We start from the raw sequence: 26351 nt of genomic DNA on the forward strand, positions 1-26351 counted from the left end.
CTGCAGGACCTGAACAGGAATAATGATGATAATCCTCCCTCTACTCCTTTTTAAGTCTCCTCCTCCTCAGCTGGACATTTCTCAAGCTGCCTTAAACTACGCCAGGCAGGAAGCTGTGTTCTTCGTTCTGCAACACACAAAGCTCTCCGTCTACTGGGAGACAAGGGAGATGGAGAACTTAGCACAGTAGGAAAGGCAAGCTCCTGGGATGCTTCTGCAGCTTCTGGCCACTCCTCCTCATCACCCTCAGACAAATCTGAACTGCTTTCTGCACACTGTTCTTCTTACTCACTAAAGCCTGTTGCTTCTTCGGTATCCAACCATTCCTCCCCCTTCAACCTCCGACCTGTCCTCAGTATCCCACCAACACTCCCCAGGCTCTGAGCCCTCCTCATCTCAGGGGGCTCCCCTAGGGGGTTCCCCAGCTGGTGCCTCCCACCAAATGCAAGTCCATGACATTTGCTTTGCTGTCCTTGCATGGTTGCTGTTACTTAGATGGGAAGAACCAATTTCTTCCTTTGTTGATAGCCCAAAAACCTAGATAAAACGACTAAACAACAACAACAACAACCTCGGGTTAAGAATTTAATTCATTCTGGAGGTCCATTCTTAACCTGAAACTGTTCTTAACCTGACGTACCAATTTAGATAATGGGGCCTCTTGCTGCTGCCGGCTGGCGCCATGCAATTTCTGTTCTCATCCTGAAGCAAAGTTCTTAACCCAAGGTACTATTTCATGTCACCATTTTATTAGCCTCTTACTAAATCTCCTACGAGGTACTATTTCTGGGTTAGTAGAGTCTGTAATCTGAAGCATCTGTAACCCGAGGTACCACTGTATTTCTTTCAAACTTTCTTTCAAACACTGTATTTCTTTCAAACTTTCTTTCAAACACTGTATTTCTTTCAAACTTTTGTTTCCTCTTTGGGAATTTCAGTTTTAAAACGGCAGCTGTTTCCTTACATACTTTAGACTCTCACATACCTCAGATTTTATAGTTTGTGCTCTCTCAATAACCCTCTTTTTTAATTTATTGGTCCTACAACAATCCTGGAGCCAATTCAACCAATCTAGTCCGGCATTCTGTCCTCACAGTGGCCAACCAGATGTCTGTGGTAATGCTGGAAGCAAAATGTGATTACAACTGCATGATCCCCGCTATATGTTCTGCATGGAACAGTAGTTTGGCATGATGTTCATTATGCCAAAATGTTACGTTAGATCATTATTTTTATCTATGTTAAAAAATATGTATATACATACCACTATTTATGAAAAATATCACAATGGTTTACAATTATGATAGCAAAACCACACGGTAATAAGCATATAAAAATCAGAAAACAGCTAACCATTATGTTGAGAGGCATTCTTAATGAATGGAAGAAATAAGTTTTTAGCAGGCACCTGCTGAATATCTGCTGGCAGAATATTCCACAATACTGAGTTGATGATACCAAAGGCTCAGTTTATTGTTATCAAATGAGCCTCAATAAATCGGGGAATGACCAGAAGTGCTCCTGCAATTGATATCAGTAATCAAGCTGGAATATTAGTTTTGACAGTCATGTTTAATCTTACTGGTAGTTGGTCTCCATGGTTTCATGCACTGAACTCTACCAGGCCATGATTAGATATCCTTTTATCCATTCAACAGACTGATGCTAGATCTTCTGCACACAAAGGACACTAGTCCTACTCAGAGTAGAGCCACTGAAGTTACCGTATTTTTCGCTCTATAGGACGCACCAGACCATAGGAGGGGGAGAACGGGGGGGGGGTCTTGTTCTCCCCCTCTAAAACAAGGTACGTTCAAGGTGCATTCATCCAAAGCCTCCGGAGCGCAGCGGGAGTTCCCGCTGCGCTCTGGAGGCTTCAGGCAGCTACCTTGGAAGCCTGGAGAGTGAGAGGGGTCGGTGCGCACTGACCCCTCTCGCTCTCCAGGCTTCAGTGAAGGCAACCCGAAGCCTCTGGAGCGTGGGGGGGGAGTTCCCGCTGGGCTCCGGAGGCTTTAGGTTCCTTTCAACCTGCTCTTTGGGGCTGGCGGCGGGGGGAAGCGCTGCTTTCCCCCACCGCCAGCCTCAAAGATCCCTGAAGCCTTTGGAGTGCAGCGCAAGGTCCCGCTGTGCTCCAAAGGCTTCAGGGATAGCTTTGCGCAGCCATCTCCAAGCTAGAAGAGCAAGACGGAGCCCTCCATCTTGCTGTTCTGGCTTGGGAACAGCCTTTCTAGCCTCTGCAGGGCAGCGGGGTGAAGGCACCCTGCTGCCCTGCAGAGGCTTTGCGTGTAGCCATCCCCAAGCTAGAACAGCGAGACGGAGCGCTCCACAGCACTCCGCAGCGCTCCGTCTCCCTGTTCTGGCTTTGGGCTTAGCCGCGCAGCCTGCATTTTCTCTATAGGGCGCACACACATTTCCCCTTAATTTTTGGAGGGGAAAAGTGCGTCCTATAGAGCGAAAAATATGGTAATCAACACGACTAACTGAATTTGGCAACTGAGTGGGATTTTGTTAACTATAATCCATATACAGTGACTCAGCAAAAGGGGTTCCTCCCCTTATGTAAAAAATAGTCAGAAATATGTATTCCGCAAAACAGCAACCTTGCCTCAACAGTTGACATGCTAGCTGTCCTCTACATGGGACTAAACAGGAGGGGCAACATTCCTATCAAGCAGAGTAGCTTCCGTACAGCAGGAACTAGGATAGAACAGAGAGCATAATCACTGACGTTGCCAAGTTTCAATTACGCCTTACATTTCCGCTAGTTGCTTTTATGTTGCACACTCTGTTTTACAAAGTAATAACCGTTCTGTGCTGAGAAGCTGGCTTTTGGTGTGTTTTAACTGCAATTTTAACTTTTCCTTTTTATGTAACTTGCCTTGAGAGATCTTCAAAATATTTTATTTTTTATTTTACTGTATAACTAGCATTTTATTTTAAATAAATAAAATGATTCAATACACAGCAGATGTTGTGGTTGCAACAAATAAGAATTAAAGGATGACTGTGGTGCTACCCTAGAAAGTTAGATGCATGGGCACTTTGGCCATGAATTACAACGTATGGACTCCAGAATATGGTTTCTTGTGGGCCCCAAATTTGTAAGGTTTTTGAATGGTTTAATTTAGGTGGGGGGGGGGAGAGATTACTGGCTTTCTGTAAAAAATAAATAAATTAAAAAGTATTTGAACAATTGCTTGTGCAAAGCCTTGTGCAAGAGCTTGCAAAAAGAAAAGAAGAATTAATTATTTTCTGCATAATGCTCTTCTGCCAGAAACAGCCCTTCCATGAGAAGAAAACCTTATCTGTTTGAATATAGATGCAACTCGGGAGTGCTTTACACCTAGTAAGTTTTATTAAGCTAGTGTTCGAGGAGAAACAAACTAATTTCCCTTTATAGTTGCTTTTAAATAAAGCCAGCCACTATGTTCCAGAAAAGACATTTAACCATCAGTTCTTCCTCGGAGATAATTCAATTTCCAAAATATTTACTCAAAAAGTAACCATGTTGTTTTCCAAACTAATCCTGTGTTGTAAAAAAAAAATAACAACAAAATTCACAACAGCAAACACAGGCAAGAATTGAAAGACATAGAAAACTGGTGCCAACAGCCTGAAGAGGCTTTTAATCTCCCCCAGCCCTCACAGTGCCCCACAAGAAGCTTTCAAATCCACATGGAACTTCAAAATCACTCTGCAATGCAGTATTGGCATCCTCCATGCTAAAAGCCCTAGTAGAAATGTGAAATCGCTCCAGTGCCCTAGAAAGTGTCCTGTAAAAAGCCAAAACCTCCAAAACTATTTTGGTAATGCTTTTACTGACTTTTCATTTATAAGAGGCTAATAAAATGGTGACATGATCCTTTCTGCATCATGTTCGAGTCTCCTGGAGAAATAAAGAGTTCAAGTGGTATGGTGCCTGCCCCAACTTCATTCCTTATAAGCTCTTGTGCAAAAGAGAATGGAATGGCCACATTTTTGTCCAGGCTCAAAATATATATGGAAAAAGTGAGAGAAAGGGTCAAGAACCTTTAGATTGACCAGGAAAGATGCATGCAAACAGAAGGGCAACAAATAACTCAGAAGTTAGTGAAAGAGTAGAATGAACATGTTTGTACTCCCTCTACTGGTTCCTCACCAACAATACATCATTTGGTACTATAACTTTACCAGAGCAATAGCTAATGCAGCAGTTACGTTTCACTGGTAAAGGTATACCAAAAAGTGCTTAACAAGTGGCCTGGGCTCCTTTGGAAGGAAGGGTGGGATAGAAATTTAATAAATTTATTATTTATTTAATAAATAAAAATGCTTATTTGACCTTTCAAACTTTGGAAAATCTGCACCACACAGTCACAAGCAATAACATGTTTAATTTACCCCGGGGACGTGGGTGGTGCTGTGGGTTAAACCACAGAGCCTAGGACTTGCCGATCAGAAGGTCGGCAGTTCAAATCCCCGCGACGGGGTGAGCTCCCGTTGCTCGGTCCCAGCTCCTGCCAACCTAGCAGTTCAAAAGCATGTCAAAGTGCAAGTAGATAAATAGGTACCGCTCCGGCGGGAAGGTAAACGGCGTTTCCATGCGCTGCTCTGGTTCGCCAGAAGCAGCTTAGTCATGCTGGCCATATGACCCGGAAGCTGAATGCCGGCTCCCTCGGCCAATAAAGCGAGATGAGAGCCGCAACCCCAGAGTCAGCCACGACTGGACCTAATGGTCAGGGGTCCCTTTACCTTTACCTAGAGAGATATTGATCCAGTCTGGGTAGGGGATAATAAGTACAAATGTGATATATTATACAAATTTACAATTATATGGTGTTTACATTATGCAGGGACATTCAAAGTGGTAGATTCAAAACAACCAAATCACTCTTACGCAGAGGTTGCTTGATATATATCTCCTTCCATCGCTAAGGCTCTGACAGCACTCATGGATAACTACAGTTTTACACGAAAAAGAAAGGAGTGCCACAAGAAGTGGAATTTGTCTTAATATTCCAGGAGCCGTCCCCAATAACCAACATCCTGGGGCAGTCATTCAGAGATCAGCTGACAGTTTTGAAGATGGAGACAACATTTGCCCACTTCCAGACTGCAGGGACCTCCCCTATTCTCCAATAATTCTCAAAGATTATAGACAGAGACTCTGAGATTACATCCGCAAGCTCCTTTAGTACCCTTGTGTGCAGCTCATTAAGCCCTTAACTACCTTGGGCTGCAGCTCCCTCATTACATCATTTATTATGTTATCACCAGGTTGGGCATTGCTTTCCTTTTGGGAGAAGACAGAGGCAAAGTAGGTGTTGAGCAGCTCCGCCTTCTCTCTGTCACCGAATAGCAATTCCCCATCTTCTCCACACAGAGGACCTATCACTTGCTTGTTCTTCCTCTTGCTTCAAACATAGCCAAAGAAATTATTTTTTATCATTTATAATCTCTCTTGCATGCCTGAGCTTATTCTGAGCTTTAGCCCACCTGACTTTTACCCTGCAAATGTTCACAATACATGTATTGTGATTTCCTTTGTGATTTCCTCTTTATTCCATTTCTTATACAATCCCTTCTTAAATCTCAGCTCATCTATAAGCTCCTTATGCAGCCACGCCAGTTTCCTTAGGTGCATCCCACTTTTCTTTCTTGTTGGAATCATCTGCATTTGGGCCTTCAATATTTCATCCTTAAGAAGCTCCCATCCATTTTGGATTCCCTTCTCTTTGAGTATTTCTGACCATGGGATCTCATCCAAGCTTTTGGAAATTGGACTTCTTAAATCCAAAAGGCATGTCTGATTGCACTCAACTTTCCCTTGCCTCTCTATCATGAAACCCAGGAGAACATGATCACTTTCTCCCAAATTTTCCAGTACTTTCACTTAGTCGACGAGTCCCTCTCTGTTGGTGAGGACCAGGTTCACGATAGATAATAACCTTGTTGCTTCTTCCAGCTTCTGGGAAATGAAACTGTCAGCAAGATGATGGAAGAATTTGTTGGACCTTACATTCTTGGAAGGGTTTGATTTCCAATACATATTGGGGAAGCTGAAGTCTCCCATGACTCTCCTTTTTGAATGTTTGGTAATCTGCTCTAGGAAGACATCATCCAAGTCTTCAATCTGGCTTAACGGTCTATAAGCAGACATCTACACAAGATTGATGTTGGTTTTCCTCCCCTACAAAATTTTACCCATATACTCTAAATCTGCCAGGTTATGGATTTCTTCACAAATGCACACATCCTTTACATATAATGCTACTCCTCCTCCCATCATGCTTGAATTCCTGCATTCTACTCTGCCTTCCAAAGTCTCATTCCACCAGGTTTCAGTAATGCCTACCAGGTCATACATGCCATCCTGCATTAAAAGCTCCAATTCGTTCTGCTTGTTTCCCATATTCTGTGCATTTGTGTAGAGACAAATGAAACCATTAGTCATTCTCTCCAGCTGCTTCCTTCTTGAAGTTTCTTGCCCTTTAGCAGGTTTCTGGAGCTCCACCTCAGTTACCTGTGCAGTAATGAATCTATTATCCACAGTACCAGATGTTCTTCTATCGTCTGTAATGTTGTATCCTCTAGTTCAGGGGTAGTCAACCTTTTTATACCTACCACCCACTAATGCATCTTTCTTGATGGTAAAATTTCCTCACCACCCACCAGTGCTTAATGGAAGGAGGATTCAGCTTGTGCCGTAGAACCCCCAACCGCCCACCTAGAATCCTAAAACACCCACTAATGAACGGTAGGGACCAGATTGACAACCCATGATCTAGTTTAAAGCTCTACTGATCAGGTTCGCGAGACTCTTAGCAAACACATTATTGCCAACAACTGTGAAGTGCAGCCCATCTCTTGCCAGAAGTCCTTCCTCAAGAAAGCAGAGACCACAATCCAAGAAGCCAAACCCTTCCTGATGACATCGCCTGTGCATCTAGTGGTTTACCTCCAGTATTGTCCTTTCTTCCTGGGCCACAACCTTCAACAGGAAGGAGTGATGAAAAGACCACCTGTGCCCCAAGGTTCTTCAGCTTCCTGCTCAGAATCTTATAGTCCCGAGCTACACATTGAAAGTGGTGTGTGGTCGTATTGTTTGTACCCACATGAATCAGAAGGAAGGGGTTGTGGTCAGTGGACTTTATAAGACTTGGCAACTTCCCTGTCACATTGTGAATCTTTACACCTGGAAGTCAGCACATCTCCTGGGACATCCTGTTTCCTCCACACACTACTGCTTCTGTCTCCCTCAATAGTGAGTTACCTACCACCACCACACGTCTCTTCTTCCTCTGGGGAATGGCAGAAATCGTTCTATACACTGTACCTTCCAAAGCCTCCTTGGAGAGTTCTGAGGTTTGCAAAGATAGCAGCTAAAATCAAAGGAAGCATTTAAGGGTACCAGGTATTGTTGACTATCTGTTGTTGTTGTTGTTGTTGTTGTTGTTGTTGTTGCTGTTGTTGTTTATAAAAAGTTTATTGAATATTTAAAAATTAAAAAACAATTACCAAGTGGACTAAAGTTGTTACAGTTAGAAATGGAAGAAATGAAAGGCAATAGTTCTCCTCACCAACTGTCTCTCCCATTCCCCATGAAGATCCTCAGAATCTTCACTCCATACTTGGGAAGGCAGACCCACCTTGGTGCTTTGAGTTACATCCCTCTTCTGTGTTATTATCTGACAAGTTGACTAGTCCTCATCTAACACCACCCAAATGCTCCCTTGATCTTATCCCCTCCAGACTCCTGGCTGCTGAAGTCCTATCATCATCCTCTGGCTCCTTCCCTCCTATATTCAAGCATTCCATTGTTCCCTACTTCAAACAATCAATCAAACAAAAAATCAACCCATCCCCAACTCTCCATCTGCCACCCAATTTCTCTTCCATTATTCACCACTATCCAGAACTCCACCACCAAATTCATTCACCTAAATCACTGCTCTACATTGGGTTCCCGTCCAAGCCTGGATTTAGAACAAACTCCTTACCTTAATCATCAAAGCCCTGCATGACCTCGTAAGCTTCTTGGGGTAGGGAATCTGTCATCTTGTTACTATGTGTGTGTGTGTGTGTGTGTGTGTGTGCACACTGATGGTAGTAAATAATTAAAAATTATGGTACATTAAAGATTTCTATCAGCAAAAAAAGAGATCCCTGCTGGTAAGCAACACTGGGAAACAATAACAGAAGGAAGGCAGTGAGGAAGACAAAGTGGGGGGAAACTGAATCAGAGTAAATATAGCTTCAAATATTTAAGTTTGGTTACAGATGGGGTTGCGGATGAAGAGGTTAAACCAAAGGCTTCCAAATTAAATGTTGGATTGAAGTAAGGATTTGAAGGGGCAGGAGGGGAGAGAACGGAGCACCAATTACGGATCAGAGTTGTGCATTTTCTAGGTAAAGAGGGGCAGCAAGAAAGAATGAACACAGCTGAAAGAACATCATATTACAGGGTGTCTGATGGTAGTAGAGTTGGAGAAGCAAAGGTCATGGAAAAGGATACAACTGCCCAGCATGGTATGTCACTATTATTTCACTTTACAGGCAAAAATCGCCCAAAACTACCTGCTCAACTTTTGACTGAGAGGGAACCTCAACCCATGCCTCATACCCTTTCCACAAGTTATCACCAGGGAAACACACAGAATACAAGATGTCCCCGCAAGCTGGTTTTACACAAGTATTCACTGCACTAACTTTGATGCACCACTTAATTTAAATACTGCCTGAAACCTGATCTGTATTTAAATTGCAGATAATTAGTGTATCATAGAAAACACATCAAAGACTCCTTGGCACTTAAATACAAGCAAACCTTTTCTGACATGAGCTTTCATTTGCAAGCCCCTACTTCAGGGACATGGGTGGCGGCTCCCTCGGCCAGTAAAGCAAGATGAGCGCCGCAACCCCTGAGTCGTTCACAACTGGACTTAATGGTCAGGGGTCCCTTTACCTTTACCTTACTTCATTAGATGGATAGCATTAACTTTAAACACTATACAGTCATACCTTGGTTGTTGAACGCCTTGCGACTCGAATGTTTTGGCTCCCGAACACCACAAACCTGGAAGTGAATGTTCCGGTTTGTGAACATTCATTGGAACCCAAACGTTTGATGCTGCTTTTGCGGCTTCTGATTGAGTGCAGGAAACTCCTGCAGCCAATCAGAAGCCATGCTTTGGTTTTCAAACATTTTCGGAAGTCGAACAGACTTCTGGAACGGATTCCGTTCAGGAACCAAGGTACAACTGTAATAGTCCTAGTGTTGTGTTTAAGAATAATTGAGAGTGCATCACTTCACATTCATCTTGCAAGTTAAAAACCCAATACTTCATATTAAAGCAGTGCTTTTTTTTAGTAAAAGTATAAAACTTCTGATATCTACATAATCACACATGCAGATACACACCAATTTCTGTTTTTTCTTTTGTTATAGTATTTGTTACTATATCATGGAATCTAAAAGAACTAACAAGAAGTTGTGAGTGAAAAAGCTGGAAACAACTCCGCTAGGGTGATGAAAAATGAGAAAGCTGAAATAATAGTCAGCCAGAATTACGGGACCACATCACCAAATACTGACATCTTCAGCATACTTCCACTTATCCTGACTGCTGGTGCTAGCTGCTTAGTTTGGGAAAACACCACAAAGAATTGTAATTTGATAAAAGTCAATGTGTTCATTGTAAAAATCAAAACAAATAAAACCCAAATGAAAGAAGCTGCAATACTTTTCACTATAGCTGAAAGGCATAATACCGAACTTGAAAAATAAATAAGATTGATCATGATTTGCTTAAGTGAAACAAACCATGATTCCTAGTTCAGACATAAGGCTAAGCCAATGATAGTAGTTTGTTGCTCCCACTCACCAGCAGGAAGGAGTGACGTTAGAGCCATCTGTGTGCTCATGGTAAGCCATTAGTCATGGCTTACCATGATATGCAAAACACAGCCAGCAGGTTAGGTACAAGGTTTTTTTAAAACTATGTTTTTTCTATTAAATATCCAACATAGAGTGGCTTCCTATTTTCAAGCTTACTCTGCATAATGAACATAGTTCATCTGACTTCTAAATATCAAATCAAAGTGTGAAATTTATATTCCAGCAAAAACACACTGTTGTTGTAGATCCACAAACCAACAGGTCTCACTGATTCAAGGTTTGCGCTCAGTGGCAGTCCTGCAACCCCATCAAAGACTTATGTAGCAGGGGGGGAAATCACAGTAACATTTTTTCCAGAAACTCCAGAACACAACTTGGACAGCAAATAAACAAAACACTGTACATTAGGCATATTGCCACTTTGTAAAATAAAGTCATCAAGTCTTGCCAGAATTTGAAAAGAAATTATCCTGCAAAGAAGTCTGTGGATAATTCATCTTTTGTGCACTATATGACAAAACAAACATTTTTCTTCAGATCAAAAGGAACATTGTATATTATAGCAGAAACATTTGAAACTCAAAGCACAATGGCTCTCATTCACAAAATGTTTAGTTCATTTGCAGCCCAATCCTATGCATATTTACTCAAAATCAAATCATACTGAGTTCAATGTGTCCAACTTCTAAATAAGCGTGTTACAAGTTCCCCCCAACCACTATGGGCCATTATGATGGAAGGATGGGGCCACCCACCAATAGCCTGACATAACCATGATTTCAGGACAGACCCAACTTAAAAAAAAAAAGAAAGATTCCCAATTATTTCTTTTCAGTCCACTTTGAGCTAAAACCAGCTGCAACTGAAGATCACTGCAAAAGATTTGGAACTGAGTACAAATTCTGATTTTCAGAGGAACTGGTTGTATTCAGGATCTCCAGTTAGGAGCTCCAGAGTGCAACCAATCCCAGCAGGATTTGCATTTGAAACCAAGTTTTAAATGTGCTGAATGCAAGATCTGCTTGCCAAGGAGCACTGTAAGACTCTCCATTGTCCCTTTGCATCTTTGCTTGCCCCACAGCTGATGTCACGCATGTTGTCATGTGTGCTACAGGTGGGCATGGTTTGCAGTAAACACATCACATGGGACAAATTAAGACCCCTGCCAAGTCTAATTAGACTCATGGCCCAGAGGATCTCCACTGCTGGTACACAAGCCTGAAGCCACACCCATTTAAATATGAATTTTTAATGTGGCTTTACTGGATTACAATCTAGAAGATATAGAGGAAGTTTTTCTGGTTGCCCAGCAATCACATGAATCATCAGAATCATTTCCTCTTCCCTTCTCATTCAGTATTATTCAGCTCATCGGGCATGAAACTGGCTTGAAAGTTATACTGTTATCATTATATTAAGGGGTGACAAAATAACTGAAGTCTCAGGAGCATCATCAGCATCAACTCGAGTCGTCTGGGATCTTAGCAATGCGGGGAGCAGTCTATCCACTAGTTGAGTCTCAATAAGGATACGGAATAGGGATGCAGGTGGCGCTGTGGGTAAAAGCCTCAGCGCCTAGGGCTTGCCGATCGAAAGGTCGGCGGTTCGAATCCCCGTGGCGGGGTGCGCTCCCGTTGTTCGGTCCCAGCGCCTGCCAACCTAGCAGTTCGAAAGCACCCCCGGGTGCAAGTAGATAAATAGGGACCGCTTACTAGCAGGAAGGTAAGTGGCGTTTCCATGTGCAGCTCTGGCTCGCCAGAGCAGTGATGTCACGCTGGCCACGTGACCCGGAAGTGTCTCCAGACAGCGCTGGCCCCCGGCCTCTTGAGTGAGATGGGCGCACAACCCTAGAGTCTGTCAAGACTGGCCCGTACAGGCAGGGGTACCTTTACCTTTAAGGATACGGAATAAGGAATGGGATCACTATATTACTGGCATGGCAATATTCTACCTCACCTTGCAGCCAGTTTCTACATGCAAATTTCATCGGCTGGGCTGGGATGATTGTGCTGCATTCAAATACTCCTTCCTTCACTTACCACTGGATCTGTTTTTGCGGTTTGATTTCCCACCCGTAAGAAGCATCTTGAGACTGTTCCGAAACATGGCTGTTCTGGTCTAATCAGCTCGCCCCCAAAGCTGTATAAATATAAAAATAAAAGGCATCCATTAACTAATTTTTGGTCATTAGCAGCAAGGAACAACGTAAAGATTTATTGTGTCTCTGCAACTGCTATTTGTATTAATAATGTAACATCTGAATTGGCTCTTTGTAGGAAACTAAGCATTCAGAAAAAAAGATCTTAAACCCGTAAATGAAATAAAGTGCTAATCTTCTATTGTAATTTTTCTTCTCTTCCAGAGACTAACCATGGTCAGCACATATTTCAGGATTCTGTTCTGCCTCACCTGTTTAATAGTTTGGGGCAAAATGCTGCCATGATTGGGTTCTGCAAATTGGGTAAAATTTGCAAAGTAGCCCCCATGTTGGTAACAATGTGGAATCCAGAATTTTATTGCAGAGAGGCCATGTCTTGCAAAGGCAGTTGAGAGCACCAAACCTACATAAATAAGAAACAGACCAGGTATGAAAGATCCACCAAGTTGTATTAGTGGAACAGGCTCAGGATACTTGGAGGGTGAATTTATTTACACAGACCTTGAATGGCTCCCATTATCAACCTTATTGATTAGTATTAGCCCAGGATATTGAACTGTACAAAGATTTCTACAAGATTGCACCTAGGGCTGTGTACAAACTCAGAAAACTCAAATAATGTTGAACATGTGCAGGATTCACCTTTAATTCTTCCAGCTCTTTTAGATGTTAAGGTAAGTTTAAAACCATGGAGGCAATATCACGGAAGAACATAAGAAGAGCCCAACTAGATCAGGACCCATCTAGTCCATTGCTTTCATAGTAGAAACCAGATGCCTATGAGAATCCCACAGGTAAGACTTAAGGGCAACAGCAGTCTTCTCACCTGTGCTTTCCAACAACTGTTACACAGAGGCAAAACTTAGGCAAATCTCAGAGGGTTTGCTTAATAAGATTTGCCGGGAATACACATTTGGTTCCCTGCTTAAGTCCTTACTCCTCTCCTTAGCAAGTAAAAATAAACTTTGCAAAGCAAGCATATATGTACAGAATGGCAAAAACTGGAAAAACAGAGTACCCACAGACCTAATCATAAACCAAGTCAATATAAGAAAAGTTTAACGTTCCAGTATCTGATTAAAGGTTGAACTACATTAAATGACAGAAATCCATGACTGGTTCTCCCATCTCTTTAGATTTAGGTTAGCAACTACAAGCCTTAAGTGTTCAAACTGAGACCACAGTATGTTTCTGTGTTACCTTTTCCCCTCTGCCATTTACCTTGTGAATTCGCCCCCCCCCCAAAAAAACCCAACAACTTGATATTCATCCCATTCAGGCAGGGTTGAATAACCCATAAGTAGCACCCATCCCTCTCTGCATAATTTTTGTTCTGTTACGTTTTTGTTTTGCCGCATAATATACACACACTCAAACAAATCCTGCCGTTTTAAAAATAAATATAGGAAATTATTGTTATTGTGTTTCTATGTGATGTCGAAAAACCAAAAGATTGTTGAGGGGCGATAGGCTCCTCTCCATTTTCCTTCTTTTTTAATTATTACTTTTTAACTTAACCTAACCCTAACCCCACCAACAAGGTTTTTTTGTAAACCCATTTTTTATTTTTTTTAAAAAATAGTAATTCTTTTACTGACCATTCCCCCTGCTGCAATTGTGATGCCAAAAGGTTGTTATGACCCTCCAAGACCCACCCCCTCGTTATAGTTTTCCTTTAAAAAAAATGTAAATGCCCACTTTTACACTTTTGACACATACATTTGACATGCAGCCCCAAATAAGCTGTCCATGTGCCAATGCTGCCCTCACCCCAAAAAGGTTAGCCACTACATTTTCAAGCTTCAATCAATGATATTGTTCTTGAAGTAGTTGTAAACTTACCCATAGCTTCGAAAACATGTATAGCTACAAACTGGAAACAGTGGCCCCACTGAAGTGTGATTAGGCGTACCTACGGGACCGCCTCTCCTGGTATGCCCCATGGAGGACCTTAAGGTCCATAAATAGCAACACCCTAGAGGTCCTGGGCCCTAAGGAAGTTAGATTAGCCTCAACCAGAGCCAGGGCCTTTTCAACACTGGCTCCAGCCTGGTGGAACGCTCTGTCTCATGAGACCAGGGCCCTGCAGGATCTGATTTCTTTCCGCAGGGCCTGTAACTGTCTTAAGTTGTTCCGCCTGGCCTTTGGCTTAGAATCAGTCTGATTCCCTCCCCCTCTTTCTTTTCCCTTTCTCCTCCTGTGAAGAGGCTGCATCCTAATGTTTTAATGTTGTATTTTAATCTTGTTTTTTAAATTGTATTTTAATCAACTTGTTTTTATTATTGGTTGTTAGCCGCCCTAAGCCCGGTCTTGGCTGGGGAGGGCGGGGTATAAATAAATTTAGTAGCAGTAGTAGTAGTAGTAGTAGTAGTAGTATGGGAGAGTATAGGATACTGCACTTTTATCAAAATTAAGAAACTGATAAACCTATTTTGTGTGCATTCATCAAAGGGTAGTCTTTACTTAAAATATTTTGGAACATCAACTTTCATAAACCATGTTCTTTCTTTTCACTACAAATGTCCTCACCCCACCCCTACTTGTTTACTTTTGATGTGAATGTAAATGTTTCTATGAGTTTCTTTACATGTCTCATATTCATATATATATATATATATATATATACACACACACATATACAAACACACACACACACACACACACACACACACACACAAACTTTGATCTTAAGTATACAATCAACGACCATTTTGTGTAGGGGTTCCATCCCCCCCCCCTGCCCATCGGCAGAGCACATATGAGCCCATTCTACCCCCACCCTGCCCCCATTCCACACTTTTTAATGACGTGTTTAGTGACATTTTTGACTACTTACAGGTTTGGCACTGTGTGCACATGTGTGATCACGGACCGTTCAGACATGTGTTAATCAGTCGTCACCTGTACACATGGTATGTCCCTAATCTCAATGTCACAAGTGGGGCTGAAAATACTTTAAGAAATGTAGGCTGCATTGTCAACAGGAATCACTCTCTCAATTAGAATCTAGAGTTATGGTATTTTGGAATACCATAAATGTATGATGAAACGGGTCATAATATCTCAGATTCAAGTTTGGGCCTTTAGTTCTGTTAGTCTTCAAAAAATAATATATAAGCAGATTCACTGCACCTCAAGCAATATAGGCTCTTCTCAAAATTTTATGGAAGTAAGGTGATAACTGACTCTCTTCCGGTAGAATCTGTGGAATCATCCATGCTTACAATATAATTCAAAGTGTGCTTTAAAACAAACAAGATACATTGTATTAGACACTGGTGTGTAAGAAGCTAATGCTAGAATATAATTTGTCACAAGACCAGATAATATCATCTTCTAAGTAGAAGGTCAAAAAAACAAGTAAAGGGAAAGATTTTTGCACCTGATCTAGACTTGAAAAGAATATAAAATAGAGCTTTCTAATGCTACTACAAAATGGATCACTGTCAGCAAAGGTATTCATTCTTTTCCATCTTTAAAGGGAGAGAAAAAAATCAGACTGCCCTTCTAAGCAATGCCCTTGACATTTATGGATAGAAAATACAGGAAAGTTTGTCGGAATGAGATTTGTGCATTTGTGGAGAAAAAGTACCGGTAGGTGTGTTTTGCTATCCTATTTATGAAAACTATGTGATAAATTTATTGAAGATCTTATAATTACCAGACTTCATAGAAATTCAGAAAATCTGGTCTATTCTCTCAGAGCCTACAATGTGGCAGTGATAACAGCAAAAAAAGTAACACTCTGCCACCACTGTTTCTGTTCAGCATTGGTCAATTTGTTTTTATATATATATAGAACTGTTATCACATGCACCCACTCCTGGGAAGTACTGTCGCTGTGACCAATTTGCTAAACATTTTGCAGCTTAAATCACTTATACCTGCCTCCAATAATATATCATAGTTCATGCAGTCCTCAGAAGGGGTGCAACTGTTGTTGCACAAATATGGGGACAGGCTTCTTAGAATTCTGAGGCTCCACATTTGTTCACTCAATCCCTGTCCAAACTGGTTTGTGAAATCTTCTCTGGCTATGCTGAATAAGCTTTTAACAGCCATAGTGAATATTGCTTCCTGGTACTTTAAAAAGGAGTGGTACATCAAGAATTATTTTATATTAGATTTTCTGGATTCATGCAAGTCAGGCTTAAAAATAAGACTCAGTGAATCCTGTGGCATTTTAAAGACTAAGAAAAAACGTTATGAAATAAGCATTTGTGGACTAGAGTCCCCTTCAGCTCAGGATCGCAATACCTCATGAAGTGCCTCTCCCCATATAAACCAACCTGGACCATGCGATTATCGTATGAGGCCCTTCTTCATGTGCCCCCTCCATGACGTAGTCAGAAGGTGGCAACATGATAACGGGCCTTTTCTGTGGTGGCTCCCCGCTTGCGGAATGCTCTCCCCAGGGAGGTGCCAGGTAAAAACATTCCTCTTCTCCCAGACCTTTGGCTAATTGAACAATGGCTTTTTAAACTGCCAGATAAAAGCATTCTCTTCTCCCAGGCCTTTGGCTAATTAAACAATCTATGGCCTTTTAAACTGTAGGAGACATTGTTTTGGTTTGTTATTATGATATGTATTTTTGTGTAATATACCGTAAACCACTACGTGAACTTCAGAAGAAAGGTAGTATAGAAATTAAAATAATAATTACTTATCAGATGCATGAATTGTATTCCTAAATTGCCAAGTAATGACCGGGGGAGGTGGAATGTAAGAGAGTGAGGTAAGCGGGAAATGAAATGCAAAAGTAACAGACAGCAACAATTATCTAAAAGCAATGACCGATTGCCACAGCTCTGTTGCTGAGAACACAAACATCCTGGCATTGGTAAGCTAATAAAGAAGCACATGTAGAATTTTTTTATTATTAAAAAAAACCATAACCTTAATCTCAATTCAAGCTGCAAGTGACAAAAATTAATTCCCCAATAACTTATAATTCAGACTAGAGTTTACCTCTGAAGTTCCTTTGTTCAAGGATGACCACCTGAAAATCAGTTATAGAGTATTTCAGGTATAATGAAATGCTCTCCTATTGGTTTCTGCATATTGCTATTTCTAATGTTAGGCTGAAGTCTACTTCTTATTTTGCATAGAAATTGGTTTGTTTTGTCCTATATAGAACGCAGAAAGGCACTGCTGGGAGATGATGGCAAGTATATGAGCACACACAGAAACCACTGATGTGGCTGACATTATTAAGCCCTGTAATAGTGTTGCCTGCAATATATGGGGATAAAGTTGGTATCTCAGCCTGCTGCAAGGCTGGCTTCTGTGTTTGTCTCTCTTGATATATGGCCTGTTGCTGATAGCAAATGCCTGTTTTAGGCTAGGCACTGTCTGTAAGCAAGTACAGACCTAACACTCAAGGCCTGTGAGAGAGGGAAGTGTGACTATTCAGGATGGGCTGCAGATCACTGATGATGTGTGGTTTTAGTTGAGAGCTATTAGATTATAAATAGTGTTTTGCCATGTTCTCTTTTAGGTCCATCCTGGTGCAGATTATTCCCAGGTACCAGTCTGGCTCCATTTATCTGCTTTTTCACTTAACTGGGCAAGTATTGTACAGGCAGCTGGTGAAGCTGCATCCACAGACCAGGAGGCTGCTGAAGCATACTCTGAGCAGCTAAAGAGGCTGCTGCAGGAGAAAGGATACCTTCCAGAGCAGGTCTTCAGAGCAGAGGAGATAGGCCTGTCCTGGAAGATGCCTGAGCAGACTGTATTGACAAAGCAGAGAAGGCAATGTGGCTAGGCACTCAATCAAGCTGGACATGGTGTACAGCTAAAAAAAAAGCCATGTCCTCAAAGGCAAGAACAAGAATCTGCTGCCTATCTTCTGGCAGTCCAACAAGAAGGCCTGCAAGCTTTCTGGACTGGTTCCACAAGTGCTTTATTCCGGAGGTGAGGTGTTACCTGCAGGAGAAAAGGCTGGAGTGCTACTGATGGTGGACAATGCTCCTGGTCATCCGCAAGAGCTACCATTTGCACACGACGACATCACTGTTGCCTTTTTCCCCTCCAATTCAACCTCACTCATCCAACCTTTGGATCAAGGGCTGATTCACTGCTTCAAGTCTCATTACACCAGGCTCACCTTTGCCTCGCTGATCGATATGATGGATGCTGATCTACATCTTAACCTCATGGCATTCTGGAAGTCCTTCAACACTGCCGGCTGTGTCACCTACATCAAGCAGGCAGTGGATGCAATCAAGCCTGAAACCTGAAACATGCTGGCACAAACTGTAGAAGGAATGCATTCACGACTTCAAGGGATTTCCAGGCATCGCCAATGAGGTTGAGAACATTATGAAGATGGTGAGGCAAGTTGGTGGTGATGGCTTTATTGACTTCATCCAGGAGGAGGAAAAGGAACTGATTGAGGGGCAACAGGCCTTGAGTCTGGAAGACCTGGAGGAACTGGAGAGATCAAGTTCCAGCAGTGAAAGCACGGAAGAGGAGGGCAATGGTGAACAGGATGACCAACCCACCTAGACCCTGGAGAGCTTTTCCGAACCCTTTTACACACTCCAGCATGTGAATGATATCATTGCACAGTATGATCCCTCCATAGAACACAGTCATCCATCCTCCAACCTTCAACTAGACAAGACCAGAAGTTACAACAATGAATAAATATAAATCTAGTATCAGCTTTACCTACTTCTGAGATGTGTCTACACTGAATAGATATGAACTGTAGAAGCTGTGTTCAGTTTGTTGCACCAGAATCACAACTGGATATTCCAATAGGTTACATCAAAAAGTTTCAGAAGCATATCTAAGTAATAGGCTTAAATCCAGTCCTGTATCAGTGCAAGATTAAAATAAAAACCATTGGGACACACATATATCCCTCTACCATCCATTACCAGGCTAAGGTTTCCTATCATTTTTATTGAGGAAAATAAATAATAAAATCCCTAGGATTCTATCCAATGGACATATTCTCATTACCACCAAACATGCAAATTTATTCTTTGTAAGACAAGATGGCAAAGGGGACAGCAGAGCCAACTCAAATGAGAAATAGGTATAATGTGCTGCTTCCTGGCAAATAATCTATTTTCTCTCCAACCCGTTTCAGAATCTATATTAACTTCGTAAGATTCACAGTGATAATCTCTTCTAAAATTGCATAAATGTAATATGTATTTACTAGTATACTAAAGCTACTGTATCTTAAAATGAAGGCATTTTGTTAGGCAACATCAAAAGTGTGCCCTTAGTGTGAGTGCTTGCTTTGCCGGGTTTCAGATCCTGGTTTGAAAGCCATACTAATCTGCATACCCGACATGACGACAAACCGTGGTTAGCTTGTGGACTTGAGTCATCTCAGTGTTTCCCCGGAAAAAATCCAAGTAGTATTTCAGCACGTCAAAGCAACCCAAGGCCCCAAAGAAAAAATATTATCTATACTACAAGTCAACTGAAAGTTTAATCTAACAAACAGGAAATCTACTCTGTCTGGATTTAACATAAATCAATAGAGTTTATTTTTCCCGTCAGTTTTGATAACTACATCATGGGTAAACACTTTTCGGGATAGGGTATAAGTGATCCAAGCTAAGCTGTTTAAAAGGCTGTTGTTGTTGGCATCAGTCTGTCTCAAGGGACAATAGAGTGTGCCTCCAGAGGTGAAGTCAAACAGCTGTGTTAGCAGTACTGAAAAAACCCTCCTAGGGCACAAGCCTTGGCACTGTCTATGGAGGTCCTGGGCAGCCCAGATGACAAGATCCTGCTCTCAACCTCACTAATGTGGTCCAAAGGAAAGCAGAGCAATACATTTGGCACCCACTTGGCTGCAGGAGTCGCTGGAAGGAGGCATACAAGACACCATCCAACTGCCTTAGGGACTCCACTCCGGATTTGTGTAGAGTTTACTCCTTAGATTTTCTTTTCCCAAAGATATCCCGAAAGGCAGCGGGTTTAGGAACTAAGTTTTCCTTCTTCAAGATGGGATGCCTTACCAGGTTGATTGATTTGGCTAGACCTTGCGTTTGGCACTGCCTAGCAGAGTGCTCAGCCCAGCCCAGCTTCATGCAGCCTCACAGTTTAGGGGAGTTAGAACAATAAAACAATGAGATAAAACAATAAATTAAAACAACAAAACGAAGCACTAAAAGGAGTTAAGAAATAAAATGGAAGAGAGGATAAAAACAAATGCTAAGGGTTGGTTATAGAGCAGAAACTTGCCTTAGAGTTGGCCTTAGAGCTCAAAACCCTGCTTCAAGCATTCAGCAGCCATCCACTTGCCCCTCTACAGATCGTGTAGAAACCACTTTCTTTACTGTTGGACCAGCTATTGGTCTCATCCTCTCAATTCGCTGGAGCCTGCCTTCACATGCAGGGGAAGTCTCTAACTCACTGAGGATTTGAGACCAATCGGCTACTTTTGCCTGGTTTTGCTGGCCAGTCAAAGCCATTCCTGGGGTGTGGCCACTGTCACACACTGAGGTATCATTTCAACGAACTAGTATGGCAATTACTAATTTACCCACTTTGAAGCTACTACAAATTGGCACCTTTGCCATGACAATAATACCACCTTTCAGAATGCTTACATAGCTCTATCGTTGTAGCCTGCAGAAATAGGTAACATAGTTTAGGAGATAAACAACATGGCACCAATTAAGTGAATGCAACTTAAAGGGAAGAGGAAATCACTACATGAATAGTACAGCTGAAAAAGTCAACAGTGCACAAAAATAATCATACTATGAATGCAAATATTAATCAAGAAGCATGTCTGAAACAACTTGTGCAAAAACCAAGGAAATACTCTAGAAGTAAGCATTTCAACAGTCATCATTTCTATGCTTAATCCAGCGATAATTCGACTTCTATAAAAATGTTATGTATATTACACATTTACACTGAAACATTATACTCCCAAGTGTATCTTTTCTAAACACTTCCATACAATTGAGTGTAGTGGTACAGGAATATGTGTGTCAAATGTACGTGTCAAAACTCTCACTTCAAAATAATTTCTCATTTTAAAATAAAAATGCTGAATTCTATGTGGGAGGAGCAGCATCTTTACCTCCACTCCTTGGAAAGGTATGAGAGGCAGATCAAGCTGACAGTGGCAAGAGTGCTGTGATGAGCCACCAAAAGGCAGTGCTACTTGAGGACTGCTTTACAGGGTCCATCCACCACCCTGTTCTAGGTGAAGTATCAGAAACAAGATCACACTGTTTTTGTTGCTTGTCTGGCACATGACTGAAAAGAAGTTTGGCAGGGCAGTGGTGGAAAGACTGGAGAGTGCTCAGGACTCCCCTCCGTCACAGCAGGACAGCAATGGCTGAGAAGTCCTACAAAGAAGAAACTGTTTAATGATGAAGGGGTGCTATTGTGGAAGTTAGATTGGACCAGAATATAGTTGGTTCTTCCCAATCCAGGGAAAGTGAACTGACTGGGCTGCTGCTGGCCCTGCCCTAGTACCTTAAAGGAAACTGCATACAGTATAAACACCATTTTTCTCTCTTCCCCTTAGACCACATAGTACAAGTGACAGCCTGCAGGTGCATACACCAGCATGGCAGGCTGTGCCAAAAAAGGGGGGGAATGCCAAAATAACTCCCCCAACCCCCTCTCTCTGACACACATGCGATGGAGAGACCCAGCCTACTGTATTTCATGACAGTGGGTATCAATGGCAGCAGTAGGGCATGCCACCAAGAAAGGCTCTCCAGGAAACAGCATTCATCCAACACCGAACTAATTTCATTCGAGGACAAGGAGTGGAAAAAATAATACTAATCCAACTGCTGTTGGAGCAGGAAAGGGAAACAGACGTCAACCTATAGAGCAGAGTTTGATCTAGGCAACCAGAGGCCAATACAAGGAAGGAAATATGAAAGAAACTTAAGTTACTTTCTAACAGGATTTTGAATGAGCAAACAATGAACAGCTAGGTCATCTAATGAAGACAAAATTAATTATTACAAGACAGCACTAGTGCAAATAGGTTAATTCCACATAGTTGGGGGATGGAGAGGACTTGGGAGTTTTGACTCCCCTGATTTAAGTGGATAATTAGGGTCCTACCAACCCCCAGTAGGTATAGATGCTGTGTCTTTCTTCTCAATATAACACATTAAAGGGCAGGATGGGGGTGTTCTAGGCCCTAAGCAAGCAGCTTGGCCTTCCTTGTAGGACATATAAACAAGTATGGCTGGGTGTGGCCATATCATCAACTTGCTAGAAACAGGATCTTGAACCTGCTTGAATCAAGGTCATTATGCCTTCATCCTGCAAGAACCAGGGATAACCCACAGGTGGGTGGGCAATGACTATGCTTACTCTAATAGACTTGCGCAATATTCTTCTGGAAAGAGGGCTACTCCCTGCCTGCAGCAACAAAAGAAAAAAAATGGGAAGGGAGAGTGAATAAGGAGCATGAAGTCAAGGTCAGAGTGGCAGGCTATGCCAAAGACCAGGAGAACATTCATCACAAGCAGGTTGACTGCAACTGGGTCAACTGGATTGCAGCATTCACCCAATTTTGGTCAAGTACAGTATCTTAACACAACATGCAGAAACTTTATGAGCTTCAGTTGAGGTTAAGGTACAACTAGACTATCAGAATGAATGTGGCCTTAATCTTCACCTTAGCCTTTGTTTTTTGGACAGAGGAAGAACTACAGTCAGTGATGTGAAGAGGAAGTTTTTTTGTTTTGTTAAAAAATTTCACTGCTTTATTTTTCTGCACACAAAGGATCTGTTTCCTAAATTCATTAGCAACAACAAATGAATGCCAATTACAAATAAAAACTAGGCAAGCCTGGCTATTTCCAAGTTTTTAGTTTTGTTTACTAAATACAAGTAATCAATCAATACCTTAATTACAGTAATAAGACCTGATCCAGTTTAGATACAGAACACAATTAATGCAGTCCCTGTAATACAGTCCATCATTTGACCTCTTATGGATATAGCAATTTTGAAAACATTAGCCACCTGTCCAGTGATACAAGACTTTATCCAATAAACAAGGGATTACAAATCTTTCATTTGGGTGCCCTGGCAAAACAGACAGAAGAGGATAAATGATATGGCATCTCAAATCAGAATAGAAATTACAATACGTACAAGAGTGCATATGTAAAGGTTTAGGGGACTTGGACACAATTTATTTAGAAATTGGATTTTCAAAAATCTGCCCTGGAGTACTACTAAATAAGAGTAATATAAGCACGCTAAATTACATTTCCTTGTTACTGATTGCTGGCGGATGAATACTTTTAGTACTATTTATGGCTTTAATGCTTTTGCCTATTTTATGGTTTCTTTCCATTCTTGTTGTAAGTTAAACTAATTTTCTGGGCCATTTTCTAATTCAGAATTTGGGGGGAGAGAGAGAGACACATCACTGGAGATTTTCATTCCCCATCCCTGGCATCAAGTAGTTACTGACTGATTTCTATAGTGTCAATGAAATTCACCTTTTCTTGAAAGAAGGAATGATTTCTTACATGTCACCAGGACACCATGGAAAGGGAATTAAGCTCATTGACCCCAAACTCACAGGCTTGCAGACCGGTGCTGCTGTCAATGGTCTCCTAGACACACCTTTCAGGGATGCTGGCAGAGAGGTGAAAGGTTCAGTTTTAGCACTGAATTGATGTTTTGTGCCAAGATGGGGTGACCTAAACAATGCAGACAGTATTTTCTGGTTCTCACCTAAGCAGCAGGCAATGCACATAGGAAGAAAAAGGAAGTAGGTTAATTAACCATCTATTCCATTGCAGATAAAGTAATAAAGTTGTGAAACTTAGTTTAAATGGATGTCTTTTTTATTTTAATTTTTCATTATGTTTTTATTTTTATTGGACCCAAAGTAATTTAAAAAATGGTTTTGCTTGATTTTCTGAAAAAGCCTTCCATTCCACTGAGTTACACATGAATTTCTAAATATAAACAGAGTAAAGCAATCTTCTGTCAACATCAAAACAATTACTCAGGTGTGAGCTCTGTTGTTTCTATTAATTTAAGTCCAGGTTTAAGGGCCAATGATAAGCAAGAATATTAATGAGTGGAAAGGAAGTAGGTCACAGGAGTATACTACATCAAGGTTAGAAAGGGATGTTGATGGGGAAAGGAGAAAGAAGACTCAGCAGAATATTAAAGAATTAACAGGGCACCCTTATGAAAATTAATGCTGCACCCATATTTTTATAACATAGTTTTGGGTACTCCCTTAAACAGTGACTGTTGAAGTAGATAGAAAAATTCTTGAGGGAGGAAAGCCAAAACTGTCAAATTATGTATTCGACTGTCAGTTACGTATTCTTATCTATTCACTCTTATTTCCTTCCCTGCATCGGATTTCTTTATCAGAAATCACTTGTCATTCCCCACATGATTTATATGCAATCTCCAATGTAGAAATCAGGTGAGAAAGAGTAAAGGAGGGTGGACAAATATTAAACTGCTTTGAGATTTTATTAAAATCAAATGATATCTAAATATTGTGGAATAAATAAAATAAATACGTAAATACTAACCAAGATAACATCCTTGTAGTTAGAATGCAGAATAGTAACAATATCTTCTGAGCAAGTAGCTTGCCAGATCCACCAGTCAAGCCACAATACAACACACAAATTTTCACAGACATGCTAGTCAATACTTTAATATATTTGCCTGCAAAGGTATAGACCACAGATTTATAAACTCAAGAACCTTAACCCCAAGTCCATGACCAAGCCTCATTCAATAATTATAATGTACTTACTGACTCTTGCCCAGGGTACAGAGTCTATGCTATGGCTGGTGTTGCAAATTGAACCATGCAGAATATTACAGGTACATGGACTCTTAATTATAAGTTAAAATTGTTTCTCTGTCTTTAAGATTTACACTTTCTCCGAATTCAGTCAAGAGATGCTTTTCAGTTCAGGTGCAGTGTAAAGCCAGAGTCTACCCAGCAATTAAGATCTTCTTCTGAGGCCTTTCTCTGGCTACTCGTTAAATGCGTTGTAAACTTTGTATGAGAAATCGGGTTGGCAAAAATGGAACTCTACACTGCCATCTGGTATCACAGTGTTATAATACGTAAACAACGCATATAAAGCACTTTTTCTTTGCCAATGTAGCTGAGTCCTGAGGCTAGGCAGGTGGAAGAGTCTTTTCAAAGGCATGCTGTCTTCAAGAATTCTACCCAGGAAAGCTCAATTATTGCCATCTTCACTATTTTTCAAATAAACTGTCAATTCCATGCCGTTTACCTATGCTTATAATAATACTTAATGGCCTCCTACTGATCTGGTTTCATTGCTTTATGGTTTTTAATCTTTATTTAGTATCATCATTTGTTTTAAAATTGTGTTTACTTTTTAAAAAGTAATTTTATTTGTTTTCATAGATGTATAACAAATATAACAGGACAACTAAATGTAACACCCCTCCATCCCCCCTCCATGCGTTTAGAATATTTGTAGCCTTATGAGGCTTTGCCCTCGGGTGGGGTGGGGGGAATATTGCGCCCGGGAAAGGGAGTTCATTCCCTTTTTAGATTTTCTAACACGTTTCTCCTATGTTATTCCATCAAGGTTGCATGGAAGCATCCATCCACAACAGGGTCATCTTCTCCAGCGAAAGTCCCATAAGTATTCATGGTCACACCACTGAATTCCTTAGAGGCTTTGGAGGCTCTTCGCACCAAAAGGGTGAAATAATATTTTAAATAAATAGATCACAGTATCACAGGAAGTATGGACAATTGCTTTATCTGAGAAACTACAGTAACTTAGAGTACACGCCATGATGCAACTGATACAGATGAATTTGCTAAAATATGGCATCACTTTATAAAGTATTCCAATGACTGGCACCGACCAACTATGCAAATAGATTTATGGGGAAATTTACTGTATTGGTCTTCTGGGGCAGGGGAGAAACCAATTGTTATGCTTATGCTTCTATCACGTTTCTTAAAAAGATAATAAAATTAAAAGTATAGATATATATCTAGATATCATAGTTTCTTATTTTATGCTACCACTATGTGGATTAGCTTAATTAAGGACAGTAAACATGTAACTACATAAAATTATTAAATCTGTTAAAGGATGCATGATGAAAAAATTGCTTTTGCTTTCAGAGAAACCTGTGAGAACTTGAAAGCCTTACCTTAAATTCATCTGAAAATGGATGAGTCTCAAAACTACACTGTTTCTTTAAGCAAACCAAGATCCTAAGCTAAGAAGAATTCCTGTTTAAAATGGATCTCCAGGACAAGAGATGCTGCTGCTCTTTGCAAAACAGATTATGTGGGATATAAATAAATAAATATAA

At 41.0% G+C, this 26351-nt stretch overlaps 1 protein-coding gene across 9 annotated transcripts in view; it reads right to left on the minus strand.

Moving 5' to 3' along the window:
• The window catches only part of TANC2 (tetratricopeptide repeat, ankyrin repeat and coiled-coil containing 2), a 193489-nt gene that overhangs the window by 157204 nt on the left and 9934 nt on the right, over positions 1-26351 (minus strand). For 4 of the 9 annotated variants that reach the window (XM_053363716.1, XM_053363721.1, XM_053363714.1 and 1 more), the window contains exons 2-3: positions 12287-12438; positions 11917-12016 (exon numbers count right to left, since the gene is read on the minus strand). The exons of 1 other annotated variant lie outside the window; for it this stretch is intronic. In XM_053363716.1, the coding sequence (XP_053219691.1) occupies positions 11917-11983 (67 nt within the window). In that variant the 5' untranslated portion in view covers positions 11984-12016; positions 12287-12438. The remainder of the gene's footprint in view (positions 1-11916; positions 12017-12286; positions 12439-26351) is intronic. 4 more of the 9 variants (XM_053363720.1, XM_053363718.1, XM_053363717.1 and 1 more) reach the window with 1 other exon arrangement.

This window comes from Podarcis raffonei, chromosome 13 (assembly GCF_027172205.1).
Source record: "Podarcis raffonei isolate rPodRaf1 chromosome 13, rPodRaf1.pri, whole genome shotgun sequence".
In the NCBI taxonomy this organism is placed as follows: Eukaryota; Metazoa; Chordata; class Lepidosauria; order Squamata; family Lacertidae; genus Podarcis; species Podarcis raffonei.